Source organism: Microtus ochrogaster, unplaced genomic scaffold (assembly GCF_000317375.1).
Source record: "Microtus ochrogaster isolate Prairie Vole_2 unplaced genomic scaffold, MicOch1.0 UNK14, whole genome shotgun sequence".
Classification (NCBI taxonomy): Eukaryota; Metazoa; Chordata; class Mammalia; order Rodentia; family Cricetidae; genus Microtus; species Microtus ochrogaster.
In genome coordinates, this window is record NW_004949112.1 from 4,014,563 (window position 1) to 4,036,266 (window position 21,704).

At 34.3% G+C, this 21,704-nt stretch overlaps 1 protein-coding gene across 1 annotated transcript in view; it reads left to right on the forward strand.

The window, feature by feature from the left end:
• LOC101983107 (ankyrin repeat domain-containing protein 20A4-like) overlaps nucleotides 1-21,704 on the forward strand; it is a 92,494-nt gene that overhangs the window by 18,064 nt on the left and 52,726 nt on the right. The window contains exons 7-14 of the mRNA XM_005366942.3: nucleotides 7,270-7,300; nucleotides 9,603-9,675; nucleotides 13,379-13,469; nucleotides 15,318-15,346; nucleotides 15,437-15,497; nucleotides 17,176-17,204; nucleotides 17,295-17,355; nucleotides 18,936-19,030. Of these exons, the coding sequence (XP_005366999.1) occupies nucleotides 7,270-7,300; nucleotides 9,603-9,675; nucleotides 13,379-13,469; nucleotides 15,318-15,346; nucleotides 15,437-15,497; nucleotides 17,176-17,204; nucleotides 17,295-17,355; nucleotides 18,936-19,030 (470 nt within the window). The remainder of the gene's footprint in view (nucleotides 1-7,269; nucleotides 7,301-9,602; nucleotides 9,676-13,378; nucleotides 13,470-15,317; nucleotides 15,347-15,436; nucleotides 15,498-17,175; nucleotides 17,205-17,294; nucleotides 17,356-18,935; nucleotides 19,031-21,704) is intronic.

Genomic DNA, 21,704 nt, shown 5'->3' on the forward strand with positions numbered 1-21,704 from the left:
GTAACAAAAGCATTTGTTCAACTATGTTCATAGCAGTATTATTTGTAATAGCCAGAACCTGGAAACAACCTAGATGCCCTTCAATGGAAGAATGGATGAAAAAAGTGTGGAATATCTACACATTAGAGTACTACGCTGCGGTAAAAAAAACAATGACTTCTAGAAATATTTTTAAATTAGCATTTTATGATGAGAAGTCTGCCTCTAGCCAACACCAGCACATTTTAGTGTACTTTATACATTTTTATTCTAAAAATATTAACATATTGTATATTTCCTTACTAGTACACGGTATTGGAATTCTACATTTTATTTATTCATTTTATCTTATGTGTGAGTGTTTGCTTGCAGGGACATCAGGTATGTACACCATGTTCATGTCTGCTTCTTGCGATAGTGAGAAAATGCTGTTGTATTCTGTGGAAATGGAGTCACAGATAGAGCCACATAGATTCTGGCAACTAAATTCGGGTTCTCTCAAAGAACAACATGTACTGTTAACTTCTAAGTTGTCTTTTCAGCCACTCACACACATTATACTCCTATAAAGAATATATTTTTGTTTCACAGTATGAATGAGTGTATTGTAGTAAGTGAGTATGACTGTTCTGTTATACATATCACAAAAAATCTGATTTGTACAAGTAAAATAAGACAAAATATTAAATCATCTCATGGCTTTCTTTCCTATGTATGTTATTTAAAGGAATGTTTCTTCTATGCATTTTAACTAAAGTATAATTACATCACTTCTCCACTTCCTCTTCTTCCCTTCAGCACTCACCTTGCTCAAGATTCTTCCATGTTATCTTAAATCTCAAATTGATAAAATTGATAGTCTCTTATTCCCCTGTTATTGGTAAATGTGTGCACTCTCTCTCTCTCTCTCTCTCTCTCTCTCTCTCTCTCTCTCTCTCACACACACACACACACACACACACACACACACACATTTGGTCTCTGTTGAACTCTGTTTTATATCCACTTGTACATTCTGGTGATGGTCTTTTGCTATAAAGAGAAGCTTTTTGTGAGTGAGTCTGTGGATCATCTTTATCTTCTTAGAAAAACAGCACTTAGAGTCATTGGTTCTTTGTATTGTTTTCTTTGCTTTTATTTACTTTATTTCTGCTTTAATTTTTATTATTCTTTGCCATCTTCTATTTAGGGAGTTGTTTGTTCTTGTTTTTCCAAATTTTTGAGTTGCATTACTAGGCAATTTATTTGTGTATATGCATACTAGAGTTTCGTTTGCTGTCAATTTTAACTTTTATTATCCAATGGTCATATGGGATATGGCATTTTTCAATTTTCTGCACTTTTTAAGGTTTCCTTTGTCTCCAGGCATATGCTCTACTTAAAAGAACCCTCTATGAGCTGCTGGGTGAAGTAAATATTATTTGATGTCTAGGTTAAATATTATTTTAATTATCTGTTAGGTCCTTGATTGAAGATATCATTTAGTCCTGAGGTTTCTTTATTTATATTTTCTCTTTATACCCATTTATTAAAAATGATATTTGAAATAATCTGCTATTATTGAATCTGTATTGATCTGTGCCTTTCATTCCATTAGATTTGTATTATGAAATTGGGTGAATCCAAATTTGATGAGTGTGTGTATATGTTAAGTATTCTAATTTTTCTTAATTGACACTTTATGAAGTACACACTTGTCTCTCCTGATTCATTTTAGTATGATAACTATATTCCAGGTATTAGGACAGCAATACCTGCTTGCTTCCTGATATTATTTACTTATAAAAATTTTTCTATACATTCATTATAAGATAGTACATGACTATAAACTAAGATGAACTTTTGTGTAGACAATAGATATTTGGATTTTGCTTCTTAATTTGTTTAGGTAGGCTTTGTCTTTTGATAGGCATGATTAGAGTTTTGAGGCCATTAATATTTGAAAGTTGTGCCTCAACTGGAATATTTTCCTTCCTTTCTGTTTTGTGGTGCTCAGTGTCTTTTGTATTTCCATAAATTATCACTTTGTTTGTTTCCTTTCTGAAAGTCTCTTCTTACACTTCTTCCTCTCTTCAGTTGGAAGTGTTGACTCAGTAGTCTGTTTAGAATTTTTTATTTGATATGATTGTTTTAGGTTGCTGATATCATGCAAATTTTTGTTTCTCCTTCAGCTAAGGCAGACAGTTTCACTGGGCACATGAGTACTGGTTGCCATACATGGTCCTTTAATATTTGATGTTCATTACTTCCAGACTCTTCTAGTTTTCAGAGTTCCATTTGCTAAATCAGTGGTTGCTCAGGTCACTTTTCATTTCTCTATGATTTGCATGCTCTCTTTACTGGTATCTTTAAATATTTTTACTAGTCCTATATTTTATAGGTTTTACTACCATATGCTTTGTAGTCTTCTTTTCTGATCTTGTCTGACTGGGATTTTGTTTGATTCTCATTTCAGTATGTGTATATCTTGCCTTACTTGGGTGAAGAGGCCCTCTGTGATATTTTCATAAATCTGGTCTGTGATATTGATGTAGATTTCTTTTTCCTAATTTATGCATATATAATTCAAAGATTTGATCCTTTGATGATAGCTCAAATTTTGTGCCTGATCCTTTAGTGTGCCTTTTTATTTTTCATATTATTTGATAATTTTGTCTAAATTTTCTACTTTTTATTCACATCCTCATATTCTGTCTTTTATTTGATTCATTAGATTGTTAAGGCTTTCTTCTGATCTTTCTAATTGGGATACTGAAGCTTTCAGTAATATCTTTATTTCAGCAATTGTTCTGGATCTAGTTCTTTGTGTATGATGATGGACCCAAAGGGAAAACGTGAGGGGACAGGAAGGAGAAGAAGTGACTTAGCCATCCAAGATCATGAACAAACAGAGGGTCACAGCATTGGGTCTGAAACAGGCTTGTTGGCTTCTAGAGAAAATGAAGTAGCAATCTAGTCAGCAAAGGTATCTGGGAAAAAAATGGAAACCACACTTCTTGAATGTCTAAAACAAGACATGTGGGGTTAAAGACAGAAGTAGGGCATAGTGGAGTGGGACAAGGAAGAAGAGACTTACCCAGCAATGGAGCTCACAAACCCAGAGGGTTGTAATCTGGGATCTGGAACAAGTCTGTAGGTTTATAGATGGCATTGGTTGGGGCAACGTTGTAAAAGAAACTTAATCAGGAAAGGTGGCAAACAAACCTAAAACAATTGTAATTTTGTATTCAGACAAATATATCATTTACTATTACTAAAATGTTTAATAACATGGTGATTACCCCTTGCTCTTCTATATGGTAATAATAGGGTTCCTAAATGTGTAATTAAAAAATTCATATTTCTATCTGTGAGGCATTGAACCCAAGATTTCATTTGTAAGAGGAAGGGGCTCTATGCATCTGCTACTCCAAGGACACTTTATCTTTTTGTTTATCATAAAAAATAATGCGAACTTTTCCATGATATGAAATTCTTATTTCTTTAGATATCTCATTCGTAAGAAGGGTGGGCAAAAGTGGTTACATGTTTTGCAACACACCTCTAACTAGATCTTCCTGCTCTGTGTTGCCATATAGACTCTTGAGCCCTGAAAGTCAATCTAAAGTGATCATATTTTTTCCAAACTGCATTCAAGTCTCTCACATGAGTTTTTTCATGTGCTATAACCTTTAGAATGTAAATACTATAGGTGGTGCCAAAATAAATCTCTGCTTTTTATGAAAAAGAAAAGTTGAAGTCAGTCTAACCATGCCAGATTTAAATTCTGTTTTTGTTGTGAGTGATATCTGTGGTGTATATCAGTAAGTATGAAGTGAGCCATACACTATAGAATACTTGACTATTGATCCACAAACCAATTTTATTATTCAATCCAGTTTTATAAGACAGGGGCTCTATCACTTGGGAACATTTTCAATCTTCATTTTTCCATAGGAAGAGTAATGTCGATAATATCCCGTGTGTTTTCTTTTTGCTTTATATGAAATGAGGACTAGTTTCCTTTTCTCTCTTTTTTGATGGTATGTATATATATGTAAATATATATATAATTTCATTTTTCTCCTTTCTTTTTTATTTAAATTTTCTCTTTTTATGGTTTTTTTTGAGCTATACATTTTTCTCTACTCCCCGGTCCTCATCACCTATCTCCTACCCTCTCCCATGACCATCATATTCTCAATTTACTCAGGAGAACTTGTCTTTTTCTCCTTTCTATTTAATTCCATGCATGTCTCTTGTTGGGTACTTTTGTTGTCTATGTTCTCTGATGTTGTGTTTTTTCTTTGCTTTATGTCTAAAAGTCACTTATTAGTGAATACAATTATATATGTCTTTCTGGGTTAACTCATTTAATTTGCTTTTTTTCCTAGATCCATCCAGTTACCTGCAAATTTCAAGATGTCATTAATTTTTACCACTGTGTAGTACTTTATTGTGTAAATGTTCCGCATTTTCTTTATCCATTCTTCAGTTTGTTTCCAGGTTCTAGCCATTATGAATAATGGTGCTATGAACATAGTTGAGCACATTTTCTTGTGGCTTGATTGAGCATCGTTTGGTTATATATTCAACAGTGGTACTGACGTGTCTTGAAGTAGATTGTTTCTATTTTTCCGAAGCTTTTGTACAAGTTTTCATACCCACAAGCAATGGAGGTGCGTTCCCCTTGCCCCATATCATCTCCAGTATAATCTGTAATAGGTGTTTTTGAACTTGCCCATTCCGACAGGTATAAGGTGTAATTTCAAAGTTTTTTACCTTTGCATCTCTGTCAGGGCTAAGGATGTTGAGCATTTCCTTAAGTCTCTTTTAGCCTTTTGTGATTCATCTGTTGAGAGTTCTCTGTTTAGTTCTGTACCCCATTTTATTGAATTATTTGTTCTTTTGATGTCAAGTTTCTTGAGTTTTTTGTATATTTTGGAGATCAGTCCTCTGTCTGATGTGGGGTTGGTGAAGATCTTTTCCCAATCTGTAGGCTACCATTTTGTCTTGTTGGCAATGTCTTTTGCTTTAAAGAAGTTTCTCGGTTTCAGGAGTTCCCATTTAATTATTGTTGCTCTCAATGTCTGTGTTATTTGGATTATATTTAGGAAGTGGTCTCCCGTGCCAAAACATTCAAGTGTACTTCCCACTTTTTCTTCTATAAGGTTCAGTGTTGTTTGGTTTTATATAGCAGTCTTTGATCTATTTGGACTTGAGCTTTGTTCATGGCAATAGATATGGTTCTATTTGCATTCTTCAACCTTTTGACGTCCACATTATGCTAGGACCATTTGCTGAATATGCTTTCTTTTTTCCATTTTATATTTTTAGCTTCTTTGTCAAAAATTGGGTGTCCGTAGGTATGTGGATTGATATCCGGGTCTTCAATTCAATTTCATTGGTCCTCCTGTATGTTTTTATGCCAATACCAGGCTGTTTTTTGTATTGTAGCTCTATAGTAGAGTTTGAAGTCATAATTTGTGATGCTTCAAGAAGTGGAATAGTAGTTTTCTGTCCCAGTAGAAAGACATTTAGTGAGTTATTAAGTGATATATATATATATATATGCATATCTACATATGCAGTTATAGTTTTATAACAAACCAACCTCCATAGTGACTTTTTCAGGGCTAGCCTTCCCAGTACTGTGTATGAGCAATGTGCAGAGTAGATAGTTTATTCAGGAGATGATTTAACCAGTGGCTATGTCCACAAGTGATGGCAATAGCAATTGAGTTTTTACCTCATTGCATCATAGGTAAGAATGGGAATTAAAGTCAGATCTAAAATAGCTCTACAATTGTTGAACCTAAAGAAGCTAAGTAACAAGGTGAACCCAAGGAAAAACATATAGTTATCCTCTTGGCTATGGGAAGTAGACAAAATTGCCGGGGAGAAATTTGGGATCTTGGGGGTGGGGTGGGAGGGGGTAAGGGGAGATGGGGAGAGAAAAGGGAGAAGGGGAGGATGGGGGGAACTTGGGGAAAAAGGATGATTGGGATAAAGGAAGGCTGGATAGGGGAGCACGGAAGCACAATTCTTAGTTAAGGGTTGGCAAGAGACTTGAACCTAGAATGGCTCCCAGGAGCCCAAGGCGATGTCCCCAGTTAATTCCTTGGGCAGCTGAGGATAGGGAACCTGAAATGACCCTATCCTATAGCAATACTGACGAATATCTTGCATATCACCATAGAACCTTCATCTGGTGATGGATGGAGATAGAGACAGAGACCCACACTGGAGCACTGGACTGAGCTCCCAAGGTCCCAATGAGGAGCAGAAGGAGGGAGAACATGAGCAAGGAAGTCAGGACCACGAGGGGTGCAGCCACCCACTGAGACAGTGGGGCTGATCTATTGGGAGCTCACCAAGGCCAGCAGGACTGTGACTGAAAAAGCATGGGATAAAACTGGACTCTCTGAACATGGCGAACAATGAGGGCTGATGAGAAGCCAAGGACAGTGGCACGGCGTTTTGATCCTACTTCATGTTCTGGCTTTGTGGGAGCCTAGCCAGTTTGGATGTTCACCTTCCTAGATATGGACGGAGGGGGGAGGACCTTGGACTTTCCATAGGTTCCATAGGGCACCCTGACTACTCTTTGGACTGGAGAGGGAGGGGGAGAAGGGTGGGAAGAGGGGGAGGGAAATGGGAGGCTGGAAACTTTTTTTTTCCCTTTCTCAATAAAAAAAATAAATAAAATAGCTCATCACGACCTAACCTCAGAGGCCATCAGAGAAGGCAGGCAGCATTGATTTCTCCTCTCTCTTTACCTCTGACCTTTCTTTTCTGATACATTGCAAGTCTTTCAGAGAAACACTGTCCTGGTAGATTTCCATAATTTTAGGGAAGATTGAAAGGTATGATGATCATTGATGCAGGTTCTCTCTGATAGACTGTTTGACCCCTACCTAAAGAAGTATACCCTTTTACCTGGGAAAGACTTGTTGTGTCATAACAAAATACTTATTCTATCTTCAGATTCATTATACTATCATTATTCCAGAAAAATTAGTCTCTTTGCTACTTATTTATGATAGGCACTGATTTGAGTAATGGCCTGCTTTGCCGTTAGTCGGAATTGTTGTCACTGTACACGGCCACCTACTTTAAGGTATCAAATGCTAATTTCTTTCATTCTTTTACTCAAAGTAAAAGAGTCCAAAGAGATGAAGTTTTCCTGATGCATTTGATATATTTCAGTACTATAGATATTAATTTACCCAAGAAGATTCTTTATTTTTAAATATTATATTTTATAGACTAATTTACTGATATATGTTTTTACTATTGATTCAATCATAGGAAATCAGCCTAAGGACATCTTTTCAAGAGGGTAAGATTTTAAGGTCTTTGAATATGAATATTAAATTATAATTAGAACCAGGGGAAAGAAAGCTAGTGTTTATTAAATGTTATTCACTAGATTCCATCTGACTAAATTCATGTAATGATGTATTAATGTAATCATATATTTAGTGAATTTATATCCTTATGACTAAGTGTCTTACTACTTTAGCAGAGGACATCTAGAGAGTTTTATTAATTCCATGATTCCTTAGTTAACAAGTTTCCTACTCATGACTGAACTGTCAGCCTATGTGTTCTCTTCCTCCTCTGACTATGTTGAATTGGCCACACATAGAAAGCCAGTTTTCTTATGACTCAACTCTGGGTTAGAGTTTTCTGAGAAACAAACTCTTAACTCCATAGTTTGTGTTAACCTTTTGAAAGTTGCTGTTAGACAGACACTACATGAGTACATTGTCCTACTGTCAAAGATTAGAGGGGAAAACCTCTCATAACTGTGTCATTGTGCATAGTTTTCAAATGAGCAAGAAGAGAGAAGGCTTATAAGAATGGTAGTGTATGTCCACCTTCACAGGTTCTGTTTATCACATTGAGCATCTTTTTAAAGGACATTTTTAACTTATGTATTTTTTTCCAAATTACTGGATCTCCTAAGTGAGGAAGGTTTTCTATTTTTGTCAAGTCTTTGCTTCCCTGTGACTTTATGCACCTTGAATTTTTTATTGTACATTTATTTTCATGTTTCTGGATGTGTAGTTTAGAATTTTTATCTGAAAGATGTTGCTAAATATTTTACTAGAGAATCCCAAATCTCAAAAAAAATAATTCTCTGTACAGCAACCTATATTCACCATTGTATGAAAATAGTTATTTTTATGGAAAATCCAAAGCTAAAAAACAGATTCTGTGATGGTGGATATACAAATTACCTAATTTAGATCCACATGTGTTCCTTCACTAAAAGACCAGTCCTCACTGATCAGTATTTGACTGATATTTCAGTAGGAAAATATGGGAGTGGGTCAAGTTTTCCAAGTGAAAAATAACAAGAATGGCATTAAAAAGTGAGCCCAGTGGTGGATGATTTAAATGCCTTTTCAGTGGAAGGACAATTTCAGAATGAGCATCACAGAGATCAATACGACTAAGGGTTTGAACTCATGATGATCTTTTTAACACAAAATCATTTACATAGGACACAGAATGATGAAAATCATCTAGGACTGGATAGGAATGAAAGCAGTTTGAAAACTATGAAGCCCTTTGTGCTTAATTGATAGAAATGACACTATCCAGGTTCTCCTATTGAAACTTACTTCTCTGCTGCTTCTTTTTGTTATCTTTGCCAAAGTCTTATATACCTTTCCAGGTTGGAATGTGTAGCAACGTAATTTTAGGAATTAGTAACATGTATAGACTTGGGATATATGTTGCTGATCCTCCATTTAGCTTATTTTCTGGAACCAGAACTTGCTGCCTTTCAGTTTCTTTGAGCCTATACTTTCAGGATGACTATCTAATAGCTGGAGAGCATCAATGAAGACTGTAGAGGAGGGAACAAGGAAGTGGTATTGTATGGAAGGAAGCCGTCTAGAGAATATAGAGGGAAACCGAGGCAAAAGTCCAAGGAATCTGTTTTTCTAGAAGTCTCTGCCATCAACCAAGCACATATGAAGGTTTTTAAGTGCTTGGTAGTTCTGGATTAAGCCCGCACCATGTAGGAATCACAACTGAGTTATTTATATTGCGATCTTTTCAGGCCCCTGTGAAAAGCACCCCTAACTCGATGTGTACATTTGTTTGCTTGCTTATAACTTTAGTGGTCAAGGATTTTACATGTTTTTCATGACTTCATTAGCTGTTTTACAATGAACAGATGTGATGGTTTCCTTTTAATGATTATATTCCATGCTGAGTAACAAAGGTTTCCATTTATTAGTTACATAGCTTGGCGCTTTGTTAATAGAGTAGAATGAAGACATTTTGTTATTTTGCTTTATTTGGGACTATTATTTTTACTTAAATTAATGGTGAAAGAGTATGTGAGCAATTGATTGTAATTTGTGTCCAAGCATCAGGGCAGACAGTTTTCAAAACAAATGATTTTGAGGTTCCAGAAACGTATTGACTGACACTATTTGATGTGGAGGAATCTTTCTTAACAAGTGCAGAGATTAGGTGGACACAGAAAGTAGCAACTGAACAAGTTTTATAAACCAGATGTGTAATAACAACATAAACACTATTTACTATTGTAATAACTAAACAATTGGGGAAAAGTGTTCAACCACTACTCACATATTTTGCTGTGTGCCTTTGCTTGGAAGACATCAGTTCAATTCGGAGTCACCGATTTCTATGTGTTCAAGAACTGAGGACAGAGTGAATTTTGAAACTCAGGTAATCACAGCTTTTTTTGAGATAAATTCTTGTGCTGAATTTTTTCTTTGTGGAGTTTGACAAGTTAGAACATAGCAGTTGTCAAAATGTTATCAATTTAGATGGACAATTGACTAGAATTTTAATAAATTTATGATTATTAATGTATTGACTGTTAAAAAGGCAAAAAGTTAATAAACACCTTAAGATAATGAAGCCAAAATGAGGTAAATATCCACAGAAAAATTATATTTTTATAGTATAACTACAGTGATGGGAATTTAAACTTTCAGGATATTTGGACAAATAAACAGTAGTGGTTTGATCTTTTATTTCTCATAGCATGACTTTCATAATTTTTAGGCTTCTCTAAATATGTGGACTAGTCTGCTTTGTTACTTAAGATATCTCATCAATAGCTCACATTTCAAAACCATGTATCGAAGAGTACAAAAATTAGCATTACTTAAAGTTCCTTGTAAAAAATCTTTTGCTTATAATACTAACATTTAAAGAGTTTTATGTGTCTTGATACTTCATTTAGAAAAAAATACTAAAGTCTGTAAAATTTAGAAATTCAGTATCTTTCTCTCAAAGTTAGAGTAATAATAGCTTTTCATTATTTGCTTTCATGATATGCAGGAGCCAGGCATCATGGCACACACTCTTGATCCTTGAATTCAGATAACAGAGGCAGGTTTAACATTCCATGAGTTGCAGTACTGCCTGAACATAAAGAGTTCCATCTCAGGTTTGCAGTGGATATATAGTGAGGTACAAAAGAGAATGCTTTAGAGCTCTTCATATACTTGCACAAGTTTGAATGTCCTTCAGCAAGGAACAAGTGTTTCCCTTTCCTTGCATCAGCCCCAGATGAGCTGTCATTTGTTTTATTGATCTTGGCCATTGTGACTTAGGTAAAATGAAATTCAAAGTGGCTTAGATTTACATTTTTTTTGATGACCAAGTATGTTGAAGATTTCCTGAAGAATTTTTCAGCCCTTTGTTTTGAGAGCTCTCTGCTTAGATCTGCACTCTGCTTTTAAAATGTGGAGTTACTTAGTTCTTGGTGGATTAGATGTTAATTCTCCTATCAGATGTATAACTGGCAATGGTCTATTCATTCTCTATACCGCCACTATGTTTGTATGATGCTGTCTTTTGCTTTCAGAAGCTTTTCAGCTTCATGAGGTTTCAATTGCTTGTTTTGGGTCTTGATGCCTGTGCTATTGCTGTCTGGTAAAGAGGTCATTGCCTGAAACAGACCTATAGGAGAACTTTGGATGACTGTCCCAAAATATCTCTGTCAGTTCTAGAGTTCTGGAAGTTGTTTACAAAGCACTTCCTGTTAACAGGTAATATTATATCCTTCTGCAGTCTGATGGAACTGAAGAATAGGTAGTTACAATTATAATCTTCCTTAGTTATGATAAAAAATAAACTATATAAATATTGTTTCTATAATCTTGCTTGATACCTGTTTTTATATGTAATTTTACTATGCTAAAGTTAAAACCTTCCTCTTTATTTAGACAGAAAAGGAAAAGTGATTTGGGATTCCTGTCAGAATGCTGTGAATACTTTTGGTTAATGAATGAAGAAGTCACTTTGTCCTGTGATAGGTCAGAATAGAGCTAGGCAGGAAAACTTAACTGAATGCTGGGAGAAAGAAGGCAGAGTCAGAGAGATGCCATCTAATTGCTGGAAAAGGCAGATGCTAGAACCTTGCCAGTAGGTCATAACCTTGTGGTGATGCACAGATTCATAGAAATGGGTTAATTCAAGATGTAAGAAATTGTCAATAAGAAACCTAAGCTAATAGGCCAAGCAGTGCTGTGGTTATAGATTCTGTGTAATGATTTTGGGTCTGGATGGTCAGGAAATGCATGATCAGCCTCCACTAACAACTGAGTAAGTCAAAGACACTCCCGAACAGACACTATGACCTGCAGTAATAGATCAACACAAAGCAAACACTGTTGGATTCTGTGATTGTGGTATCATTGGGGGCTGTTGTTTTTGTTGTAGCATTTTTGTCTATTGGTTTCAATTTGGGTATAGATTTAAGAGAGAAAGATTATGAACTTGGATATGTAGGAAGATAGGTAACAATCTAGAAGATATTGGATTTGAAAACATCAAAATATATTGTACGTGTAAAATTTTTAAAGCAAACTGGAGGAAAACTCTCTTCAGATATTTGAAGTATACATGGTTTACACCAATTATACCCAGTTCTAGAAACAGGTCCCTGGTACCTAAAGGTAAAATTTCAATTTCATCTTATTTTACACTCAGAATCTTTATCCTCAAATTCTTTGCACCATATTTAACATTTTAAGTTTTAAAAAATGTATACAAAGTAGTTTCAGTGCTCATTTAAATCTGCAGCATCACTGTGAGATCCAGGAATTTAGGCATCCTGATTCTGGGTATACTAGATCACCTGTGATTATAGTGTGCACATTTCTTCCTTTTTGTTTTGTTAAGTATTGAGTCAGCTTTGGAGTTAGTGAATTCAAGGCAAATTCTCTACTATCCAACCACACATGTTGTCCTTCTAGTCTCATTGTGAGTAGCTGTACACAAATTCTTTAAGGTTGACTTCAGGATACAGTCAATTAGGCTTTTTATTGATTTCTTTATCTGTCTTATGAATGTTAGGGACAGACTGACACGCATTTCAACAGTATTTGAAGACTTACAAATCCTCCACTGTCATAATGACATTGATGTTTCATCACAGAATCTTTCTGTTTAAGGCTCCCAGTTCATGCGACTTAAATATAATATGATAACTATCAATGCTATGCTATTTCAATGTTATGATATTTAGAGACTAGGAAATCTGGTTGAATTTTAAATTGTCTTTCCAACTTCATATTGATGAATTAAAAATGGTCAGTATATCATTGCAAAAGGATATCTCCTCTCCTATTGTCAAGTATAAGTAAGTACCTGGATGATTCCAGACATCAAGTAAATATTCTTATGCTTTCCTTCATATTGATGCTTGTTATGCTCTAATGATACCCTCTCTTCACTGGAAGAATTTATGATTTTATTGAATGTTTTATAGAAATATGGTTTATAGAAACAAAAACGATCCACTGATTCCTTTAAAATTTTGTGAAACTATTTTCTCTATCTCTAATTTTTTAAAAACAGTATTTTTGCTTTTTAATTTTCTAAATATATTTTCTCTCTCTAATATTTGACCAAACTATATTTGCTTTGTATATTATACTTTTTTGTAAACAAAACTGAATCTAAAATATTCCAGGTGTTCCCCCATAACATAGTTTTTATTTTATCACTCTAAGCATCTTATACTAGTACTAAATTCAGTTTATCAAAGAATGGTTCTTAAAATGAAGTGCTTTAGTATAGGAAGGACACATCATGATTATTTAAATATGTTTTTTAAAAGTATGTTTCAATTTTGGTTAGGAATATAAGTTTCATTTTATGAATTTAGTTCTGTGTTGAATTCTGTAGATGAGCATTATCTATTTCTGCTTCCAGCCTTGGTTTTTAAGCGTATGTGATTATATGAAGGAAACAGACAGGTTGATCAAAAGAACATGATAAGCTTAGCTATGAAAATATTCTGATTTTGAAATATTCTCTTACTTTTAACTTTAATTGAATTCACACAAATTTAATTTAATTGAAATTCAGCTATGTTCTCATTATTATGTTTCATTATTGTTATGAATTTTAGCAAGACACTCCTGAGAATATTCTGCAAACTGGTACAGATGACTTGCAAACAATGGCTTCCAAACAATATGAAAATACAGAAACACAAGAAGGTAATGCACACACTTCTCTTGTAAGATCATTGATCAGGAGCTTAAAACATGGAGACAGATCCTTTAGCCAAATAGAATAACAGTACGTTTCCATATGGTTTTCCAAGTAGAATTTTAGTAAATTCTACATCCCAATATTTCCACTATGGCCTCTCTCTTTCCTTGCCCTTCCCATTTGATCCTCATTCTGTTTTTCTATTCCTATATATTCTATTTCCTATTATTTGAGTGATCCTCTCCAGAAGTCGTTTACTTGATGCAGAATCATAGTTGTAGTATAGATTTTAGAATATATGTTGATGGCTTAAATGCTAACACCCACATAAAAGGGAATACATGCAATATTTAAGGTTGGAATCTGATCCCTACACTCACGATTTTTTTCTAACTTTGTACATTTATATGTAAATTCCATACTTTCCTTTTTGATAGAAGTAAAAAATGTAAATGCACAAAATTTTCTTTATATACTCATAAGTCAAAGGACCTCTAGGCTGTTTCCTAAATCTGACTACTGTAACTAGACCAATGATACACATGTTTGAGCAGGTATTTATGTAGTAGGATATAGAGTCCTTTAGGGATATGCTAGAGAGATGTACATGTGGATGTTGAGAGGGTCAATATCCAGCTTCTAAAGAAAATCCCCCAGTGATTTCCATAAAAAATGTACAGGTTTGCATTCTCACAATAATGATTAAGTGTTCCATTTTTTGCCATTTTCTCACAAGCATGAATTGACATTCCTTAATTGATCTTAGCCTTTCAGACAGGAGTAAAATGAAATCTCAAATAGTTTGGTTTGCATTCTCCTGATGAATAATGATATTGATCATTTATTTAATAGTTCCTCAGTCATTTTTGTTTCATCTTTTAAAAATTCTCTTTGTATTCATGTACACCATGTCTATTGAGTTATTTATGTTCTGAGAGTCCAGCTTTGTCTTCTTTATATATTTTAGATATGGTGTGTTAGATATTTGAATGTTAACAATCTTTTCCCATTCTCTAACCTGATACTTTTCCCAACTGATAATTTCCTTTACCATAAAGAATGTTTGTTTCATGTAATTTCACTTATTAAATGTGGGTCTTAGAGCTGTGCTACAGGCCTTTTTGAAAGTCTTTTCCTGTGCCAGTGAGTTCAAGCTTGTTCCATACTTTCTTTTCTGTCATATTTAGAGTTTGTGGTCTTATTTGAAATCTTTGATCCATTTGGAATTGAGTTTTGTCAGGGTAAGAAATATTGGTCTATGCACATTCTTCTATATCTAGCCATATATATAATATGGTCACCATCATGAATTACCGATAATTTTTATCCAGTATGTATTTCTGTATTCTGTATCAAAACTTAGGTATCCATTGGTATCTACATTTAATGTTTGAACATCAGTTTGATTTCACAGATTAAACAAGTCTATTTTGATGTGAAACCATGCTACTTTTATTACTCTAGCTCTGTAATAAAACATGCAATCTGGGACAGTGATTTCTGAAGCCTCATGTAGTACTAAGGATCATTTTAACTCTTCACAGCTCTTTTTGTTTGTTTAATTGCCTGATTTTGTATTTATATATGAAGCTGAAAGATTTTTTTATGTGTTGTATCTGTTTTTTTTCTAATTTCTTTGTCAAATTATGTTGGAATTTTGACTATATGGATTGCGATGAATATATAGATGTACATTTTGGTATATTTTCATTACCTGCTGTCCTAAACAGTAAATAATAGGTGTTCCTTTTGAAAAAAAGAAATGAGAACTCATTGTCATTTCCAGCCTGCATAAAGGTAGCTTTGCAGTTGTCATTGTACTTGAGATTGACTGTACATTCTTTTTGTTATAGTTTGGGCCGAAAAATGTCCGCATCCAGAGGTAAATGCCTTATAATATTTATACTGAAAAGTTACATGCAGATTGAAGTCTAAAACATTAAATAAATATCTCATTTCAAAATTCATTCAGCTGAGGGATTATAGTCATCAAATCTCCAAACCTGAGACTGAACCACAGCAATCTCAGCCAGGTAAGTTTTGTAAGTCACACTCTCCTGATCATTGTATTTTAGTATATTTCCAATGCATATAGTCATCGTGATAACAATTAGATCTTGATGTTAGTGATGGTAGGGTTTCTCATAAGCAATGCCATTACACTAGTGGCATTCGTGCCTCAAACTGTTCACAATGCCATATAAAATATTTATAAATGTAAATTCAGCTTTAATATTAAATACTCATGTTTAAATGCCTTCACCTTCCCAGTGTACAGTCTTTCTCTTTATTAGTGACTTATACAAGTCAACCATAAGAATTATGATACTTCTCCAGTATTTGAACATGATTTCTTGATATCTACTTCTCAGAATGCAAACCTATATTCAAAGTTTCCAAAAAGGATACATATTTGAGCTGATTCTATTCAATCCTGAACAAACTACAATATACCACATCTTCAGAAAAGAAAATCAGTATTTTTCTTGTTCTAGAACTCAGAGTGCCCTCCTTACCTTCATCTATAGTGCATGGCAATTTTTACAAGGAATAGGTAACATATTTATAAATCATATCTCAAATCTATGTAATTTAACACAACATACACTATCATATGATCCCTGAAAGTATGGTTCAGTAGTTAAGAGCACTGTCTGGTCTTCCAAAGGTCCTGAGTTCAAATCTCAGCAATCACATGGAGGCTCACAACCATTTGTAATGAAATCTTAGGTCCTTTTGAGGAAGAGATTTGGTCAGTCATCATCGTCAACTTAGACCATAAAACCCCAAATAGACAAGTTCAACAGAACCACCCATGTGTGCTTCATCATTGCCAAGGCATTAAAAAAACACTATCATATGGTGGAGCAGCCATTGAGAATCCTATTCCTTGTATTCATATCCTGCCTTTTAAGAAGAAGCCTTCTTTAGAAGGCTTCAGTTTCACGTGGTTCCACTTATTAAGTGTGGGTCTTTGCTACAGGTGGTCTCTTCAGAAAGTCTTTTCCTGTACCAGTGACTTCAACCCTTTTCCACACTTTCCCTTCTGGCATATTCAGGGTATCTGGTCTTATTTTGAGACCTTTGGTTCATTTGCAGTTGAGTAAGAGATAAAGGCCTATGTGCATTCTCCTTCATGCAGCCATCATATTTGGTCAGCACCCTGTGTGAGAGCTGTGTTTAACTGACTGTATATTTCTAGGGTTTTTTAAATCAAATATCAAGTTTCCATTGGTGTGCAGACTTATGTTTGGTATTCAGTTTGATTTTACTAACCATCATGTCTATTATAATGCTAACATCATGATGTTTTTATTCTTTTACCACCAAACAAATATGAAATCTCAGACTGTGGTTTCCCCAACTTTTTTAGTATTGAGGATTGTTATACCATTATACAGTGTTTAATATTGTTTTTGTTTTGTTTTGTTGTATTTATATGTAAAACTGAAAATCTTTGATGCTGTTGTAGTTGTTTTTCCAATTTCTCTTACGAATTATGTTGGAATCTCGATGGGGGTTACATTAAGTCTGTAGATTGACTTTGGTAGGTCTTAGTAAATTTCTGTCAACTGCTGTCATGAACAGTAAAATAATAGGTGTTATTTTAAAAGAAAGGAATGAGAACTCATTGCCATTCAAATCCTACATAAAGAGAGTTTTAGAGTTCCCATTAAATATGAGATTAATTAGATATATTTTCCCTTTCAGTGTGGGCCTACAAGTGTCTGCACCCAGAGGTAAATTTCCTTCAATATTTATGTTGAATAATTACATGTTGATTGAAGTCCAAAATACTGATTAAATATATCTTTTCAAAATTCTTTTAGCTGCGAGATTCTGTTCATCAAATCTCCATACCCAAGACTGAACCACAGCAATTGCAAGGAGGTAAATTTCATGAGTCACATTCTTCTGAGCAATTCATCTTAATACATTTCAAGTGCACACAGTCTTAATGATACCAACTATATCTTGATGATATTGACAGTTGGATTTGACATACGCAATGCCATTTCACTAGTAACATATGTGTTATAAAGTGTAACTTTGTGATAGGGGAGAATAGAGCAGAAAAACTAAATGAATACTGGGAGAAAGTAGGCAGACTCAGAGAGATGTCATACAGTCGCCACAGGAGACAGATCCTGGACACTGGCAGGAACCTTTCCTGTAGAGCACAACCATGTGGCAATAACAGATTAATAGAAATTGGTTAATTTAAGATGGAAGGGTTAACTAGAAACATGCACAAGTTAAAAAGCCAAGCAGTGATTTAATTAATATAATTTCTGTATAATTATTTTGGGTCTGAGTGACTGGGAACAAATGAGCAGCCTCCGACAATATGGTGTCAATGTTTACTAATCAGGTTCAATCACCTTAACTTTTCAAGGACCCTTTGTTTTAGTGACTTACAGAAGTCAACCATGAGACTAATAAACCTTCGCCAGTGTTTGAACATGATTTCTGGATATATGGGTCTCAGAATTCACTGAAAATAAACTACCTGGCCTGGAAAAGCATAATATATAACACAGCTGTAGTGCATTGTAACTGATTGACAGGCAATATTACTGGTATTTTTAAATCATATCTATAATCTATTCCAATAAATTAAGGTACACAATTAAGGTATGACAAGCAATTATTGAAAAATCCCATAACTTATATGCATATCTTGTTTGTTTTTCCATTTTTTTCAATTCTCTGTACTCTGTTGTCTGAACTCAATCTATCTGCATTAGAACAGGCATTATATCAGTAAAGAAACCATGTCTGGAGTGTCCTACTTGCAAAAGCTAAAGTCAAAACCTGTCAGCATCACACTAAGAAATTAAAGGGAAATAAAAAACAGAATCAAATGAGATCTTTTGATCTAAGGATAATCTTAAATATAATTCCTACATGTTAAGGAGAAAAATAATACACCTGTAATGAAATGGGTTTCAGCTGAAGTGACAAAGAAGGGTTTAAGCATTATCTTGAATTAAGTTAGCTCATTTTTTTTGGAAAAATAAGGTGTATAGAACAGAATGACTCCATATGCTAAAATGTGTCATAAAAGAGCAAGTTTTCAGTGTAGACCATAAGTATGTAATCCTGTTCACAGAAAAATGTTTGGTAAACTATGTATAATTTTGATGAAGTGATCATTGAGTTATTTAAAGTTACTCTTACAAGGCAAGAAAAGTGTATAAGGGGAATAGCATATATGTCATTTATGAGTTCTCTAACAAATCATATAAAGCAAGTATGACTCAAAACTTGCCAATATATAGTACCTATAAAATGTTAATGTTTCTACAATTACAAGATTTCCTGAGGATATAATATATAATAATAATCTACATTTTTAATTGGAATAACATAAAAAATAAAACTGCTAGCTTTAAATAATTCCTTTTTAAAAACTATTCATTTTTATTGAGTATTATTTTGCCTAATTGTTTCATATTTTTATGTAAAAGATACAAATTTCTCAGAAGAAATAGATGAAGAAATACAGGAATATAAAATGGAAAAAGAAGAAAGTCTTGACAGGATTGAAGAAAATCCAGAATTTGTATGTAAAATTTCAATTTCTCATTTCCTATTATTGACTTTAATAATATTGCCATAGGCCTACATGCTACATTTTAAACCAACTTATACAGGCACATATTAACAATTTAATATTAAAATGACAGTATTTAATCTCTTATTAATTACAGAATATTCTTAGAATCCCATGGCATATTTTTCCTTGGTGTGTAGTAAGCAAATGTCTGATAAGTGTAATTGCTTCCTTTTTAATGTACTTAAACACATGGGTTTCTTCAATTTCTTTCATCAAGGATTTAACGTTCTTGTCATACAAGCCTTCCACTAGTTTGTTTAGAGTTACTCCAAGATATTTTATGCTATTTGAGGCTATTGTGAAGGGTATTGCTTCTCTAATTTCTTCCCCAGCCTTTTATCATCTGTGTACAGGAGGACTTCTGATTTTTTTTTTTTTACTTAATCTTGTATCCTGCTACATTACTGAAAGTGTTTATGAGTTGTAGAAGTTCCTTGGTAGAGTTTTGGGGATTGCTTTTGGACACTATCGTATCATCAGCAAACAGTGAGAGTTTGACTTCTTTTATGATTTGTATTCCCTTGATCACCTTTTGTTGTCTTATTGCTTTAGCTAAAACCTCAAGAACTATATTGAAGAGATATGAAAAGAGTGGACAGCCTTGTCTTGTTCCTGATTTCAGTGGAATTGCTGAGAGTATCTCTCAATTTAGTTTGATGTTGGCTGTTGGCTTGCTGTATATTACCTTTATTATGTTTAGGTATGTTCCTTGTATCCCTGTTCTCTCCAAGACCTTTATCATGAAGGGATGTTGTATTTTGTTGAAAGCTTTTTCAGCACCTAATGAGATGATCATGCGGTTTTTATTTTTCAGTTTGTTTATATGGTGGATTATGTTGACAGATTTTTGTATGTTAAACCATCCCTGCATCTCTAAGATGAATTCGATCATGGTGGATGATGGTGCTGATGTTTTCTTGCATTCGATTTGCCAGTGTTTTATTGAGTATTTTTGCATCAATGTTCATGAGTGAAATTGGTCTGTAATTCTCTTTCTTAGTAATGTCTTTCTGTGGTTTGGGTATCAGGGTAATTGTAGCCTCGTTAAAAGAGTTTGGCATTGTTCCTTTTGTTGCTACTGTGCGAAATAATTTGAGGAGTGTTGATTTTAGCTCTTCTTTGAAAGTCTTTTAGAATTCTCAGCTGAAACCATCTGGTCTTGGGAGACTTTTGATGACTGTCTCTATTTTTTCATCAGTTATAGGTCTGTTTAATTTGCTTATCTGGTATTGATTTAATTTTGGCAAGTGATATTTATCCAGAAAGTTGTCCATTTCCTTTAAGTTTTCCAATTATGTGGACTAAAAGTTTTCAAAATGACCTGATGATTCTCTGTATATCCTTTGTGTCTGTTGTTATGTCCCCCTTTTCATTTCTGATTTTGTTAATTTGGTTATTCTCTCTCTTCCTTTAGGTTAGTTTGGATAAAGATTTATCTGTTTTGTTGATTTTCTCGAAGAACCAACTCTTTGTCTCATTGATTCTTTGTACTGTTTTCTTTGTTTCTATTTTGTTGATTTCAGCTCTCAATTTGATTATTTCCTGTCATCTAGTTCTCTTAGGTGAATTTTCTTCTTTTTGTTCTAAAACTTTTAAATGTTCTCACTAGTGTTCACTAGTGTGGGATTTTTCCAGTTTTTTTTTATGTAGGCATTTAGTGCTATGAACTTTTCTCTTAACATTGTTTTGTGTCCCATAAATTGGGGCATGTTATGCTGTCAATTTCATTGAATTTTAAGAAGTCTTTAATTTCCCCCTTTATTTCTTCCTTGACCCATTGGTGATTCGGGTGAACATTGTTTATTTTTCATGTGCTTGTGGGCTTTCTGGAATTAGTGTTGCTGTTGAATTCTAGTTTTAAGTCATGGTGATGTGATAAGATACATGGGATTCTTCCAATTTTTTTGTATTTGTTGAGTTTTTTGTTTCCAAATATGTAGTCAATTTTAAAGAAGGTTCCATGAGGTGTTGAGAAGAAACTTTAATCTTTTATGTTTTATGGAATATTCTATAGATACATGTTAAGTCCATTTGAGTCATAACATCTGTTAACTCTCTCATTTCTCTGTTCATTTTTTGTCTGACTGACCTGTCCAGTGGTGAGAGGGGAGTGTTGAAGTCTCCCACTATTACTATGTGGGGTTTAATGTGTGATTTAAGCTTTAAAGTGTTTCTTTTACATATGAGGGTGCCCTTGTTTTGGGGTCATAGATGTTCAGTATTGTGATTTCCTCTTGATGGATTTTCCCTGTGACTATTTTTTTTTCCTGAATTTGCTTTCTTTTTTTTTAATTGAGAAAAGGAAAAAAAAAGTATCCGCCTCCTCCCAACCTCACATTTCCCTCCCCCTCCTCCCACACTTCTCCACCTCCCCAAACTCCTCTCTCCCTCCCTCTCCAGTCCATAAAGCAGTTAGGGTTTCCTGCCCTGTGAAAAGTCCAAGGTCCGACCCCCCTCTGTAAATGTATAGGAAGGTGAACAACCAAACTGGCTAGGCTCCCACAAAGCCAGAACATGAAGTAGGGTCAAAACCCCGTGCCATTGTCCTTGGCTTCTCATCAGCCCTCATTGTTCGCCATGTTCAGAGAGTCCGATTTTATTCCATGCTTTCTCAGTCACA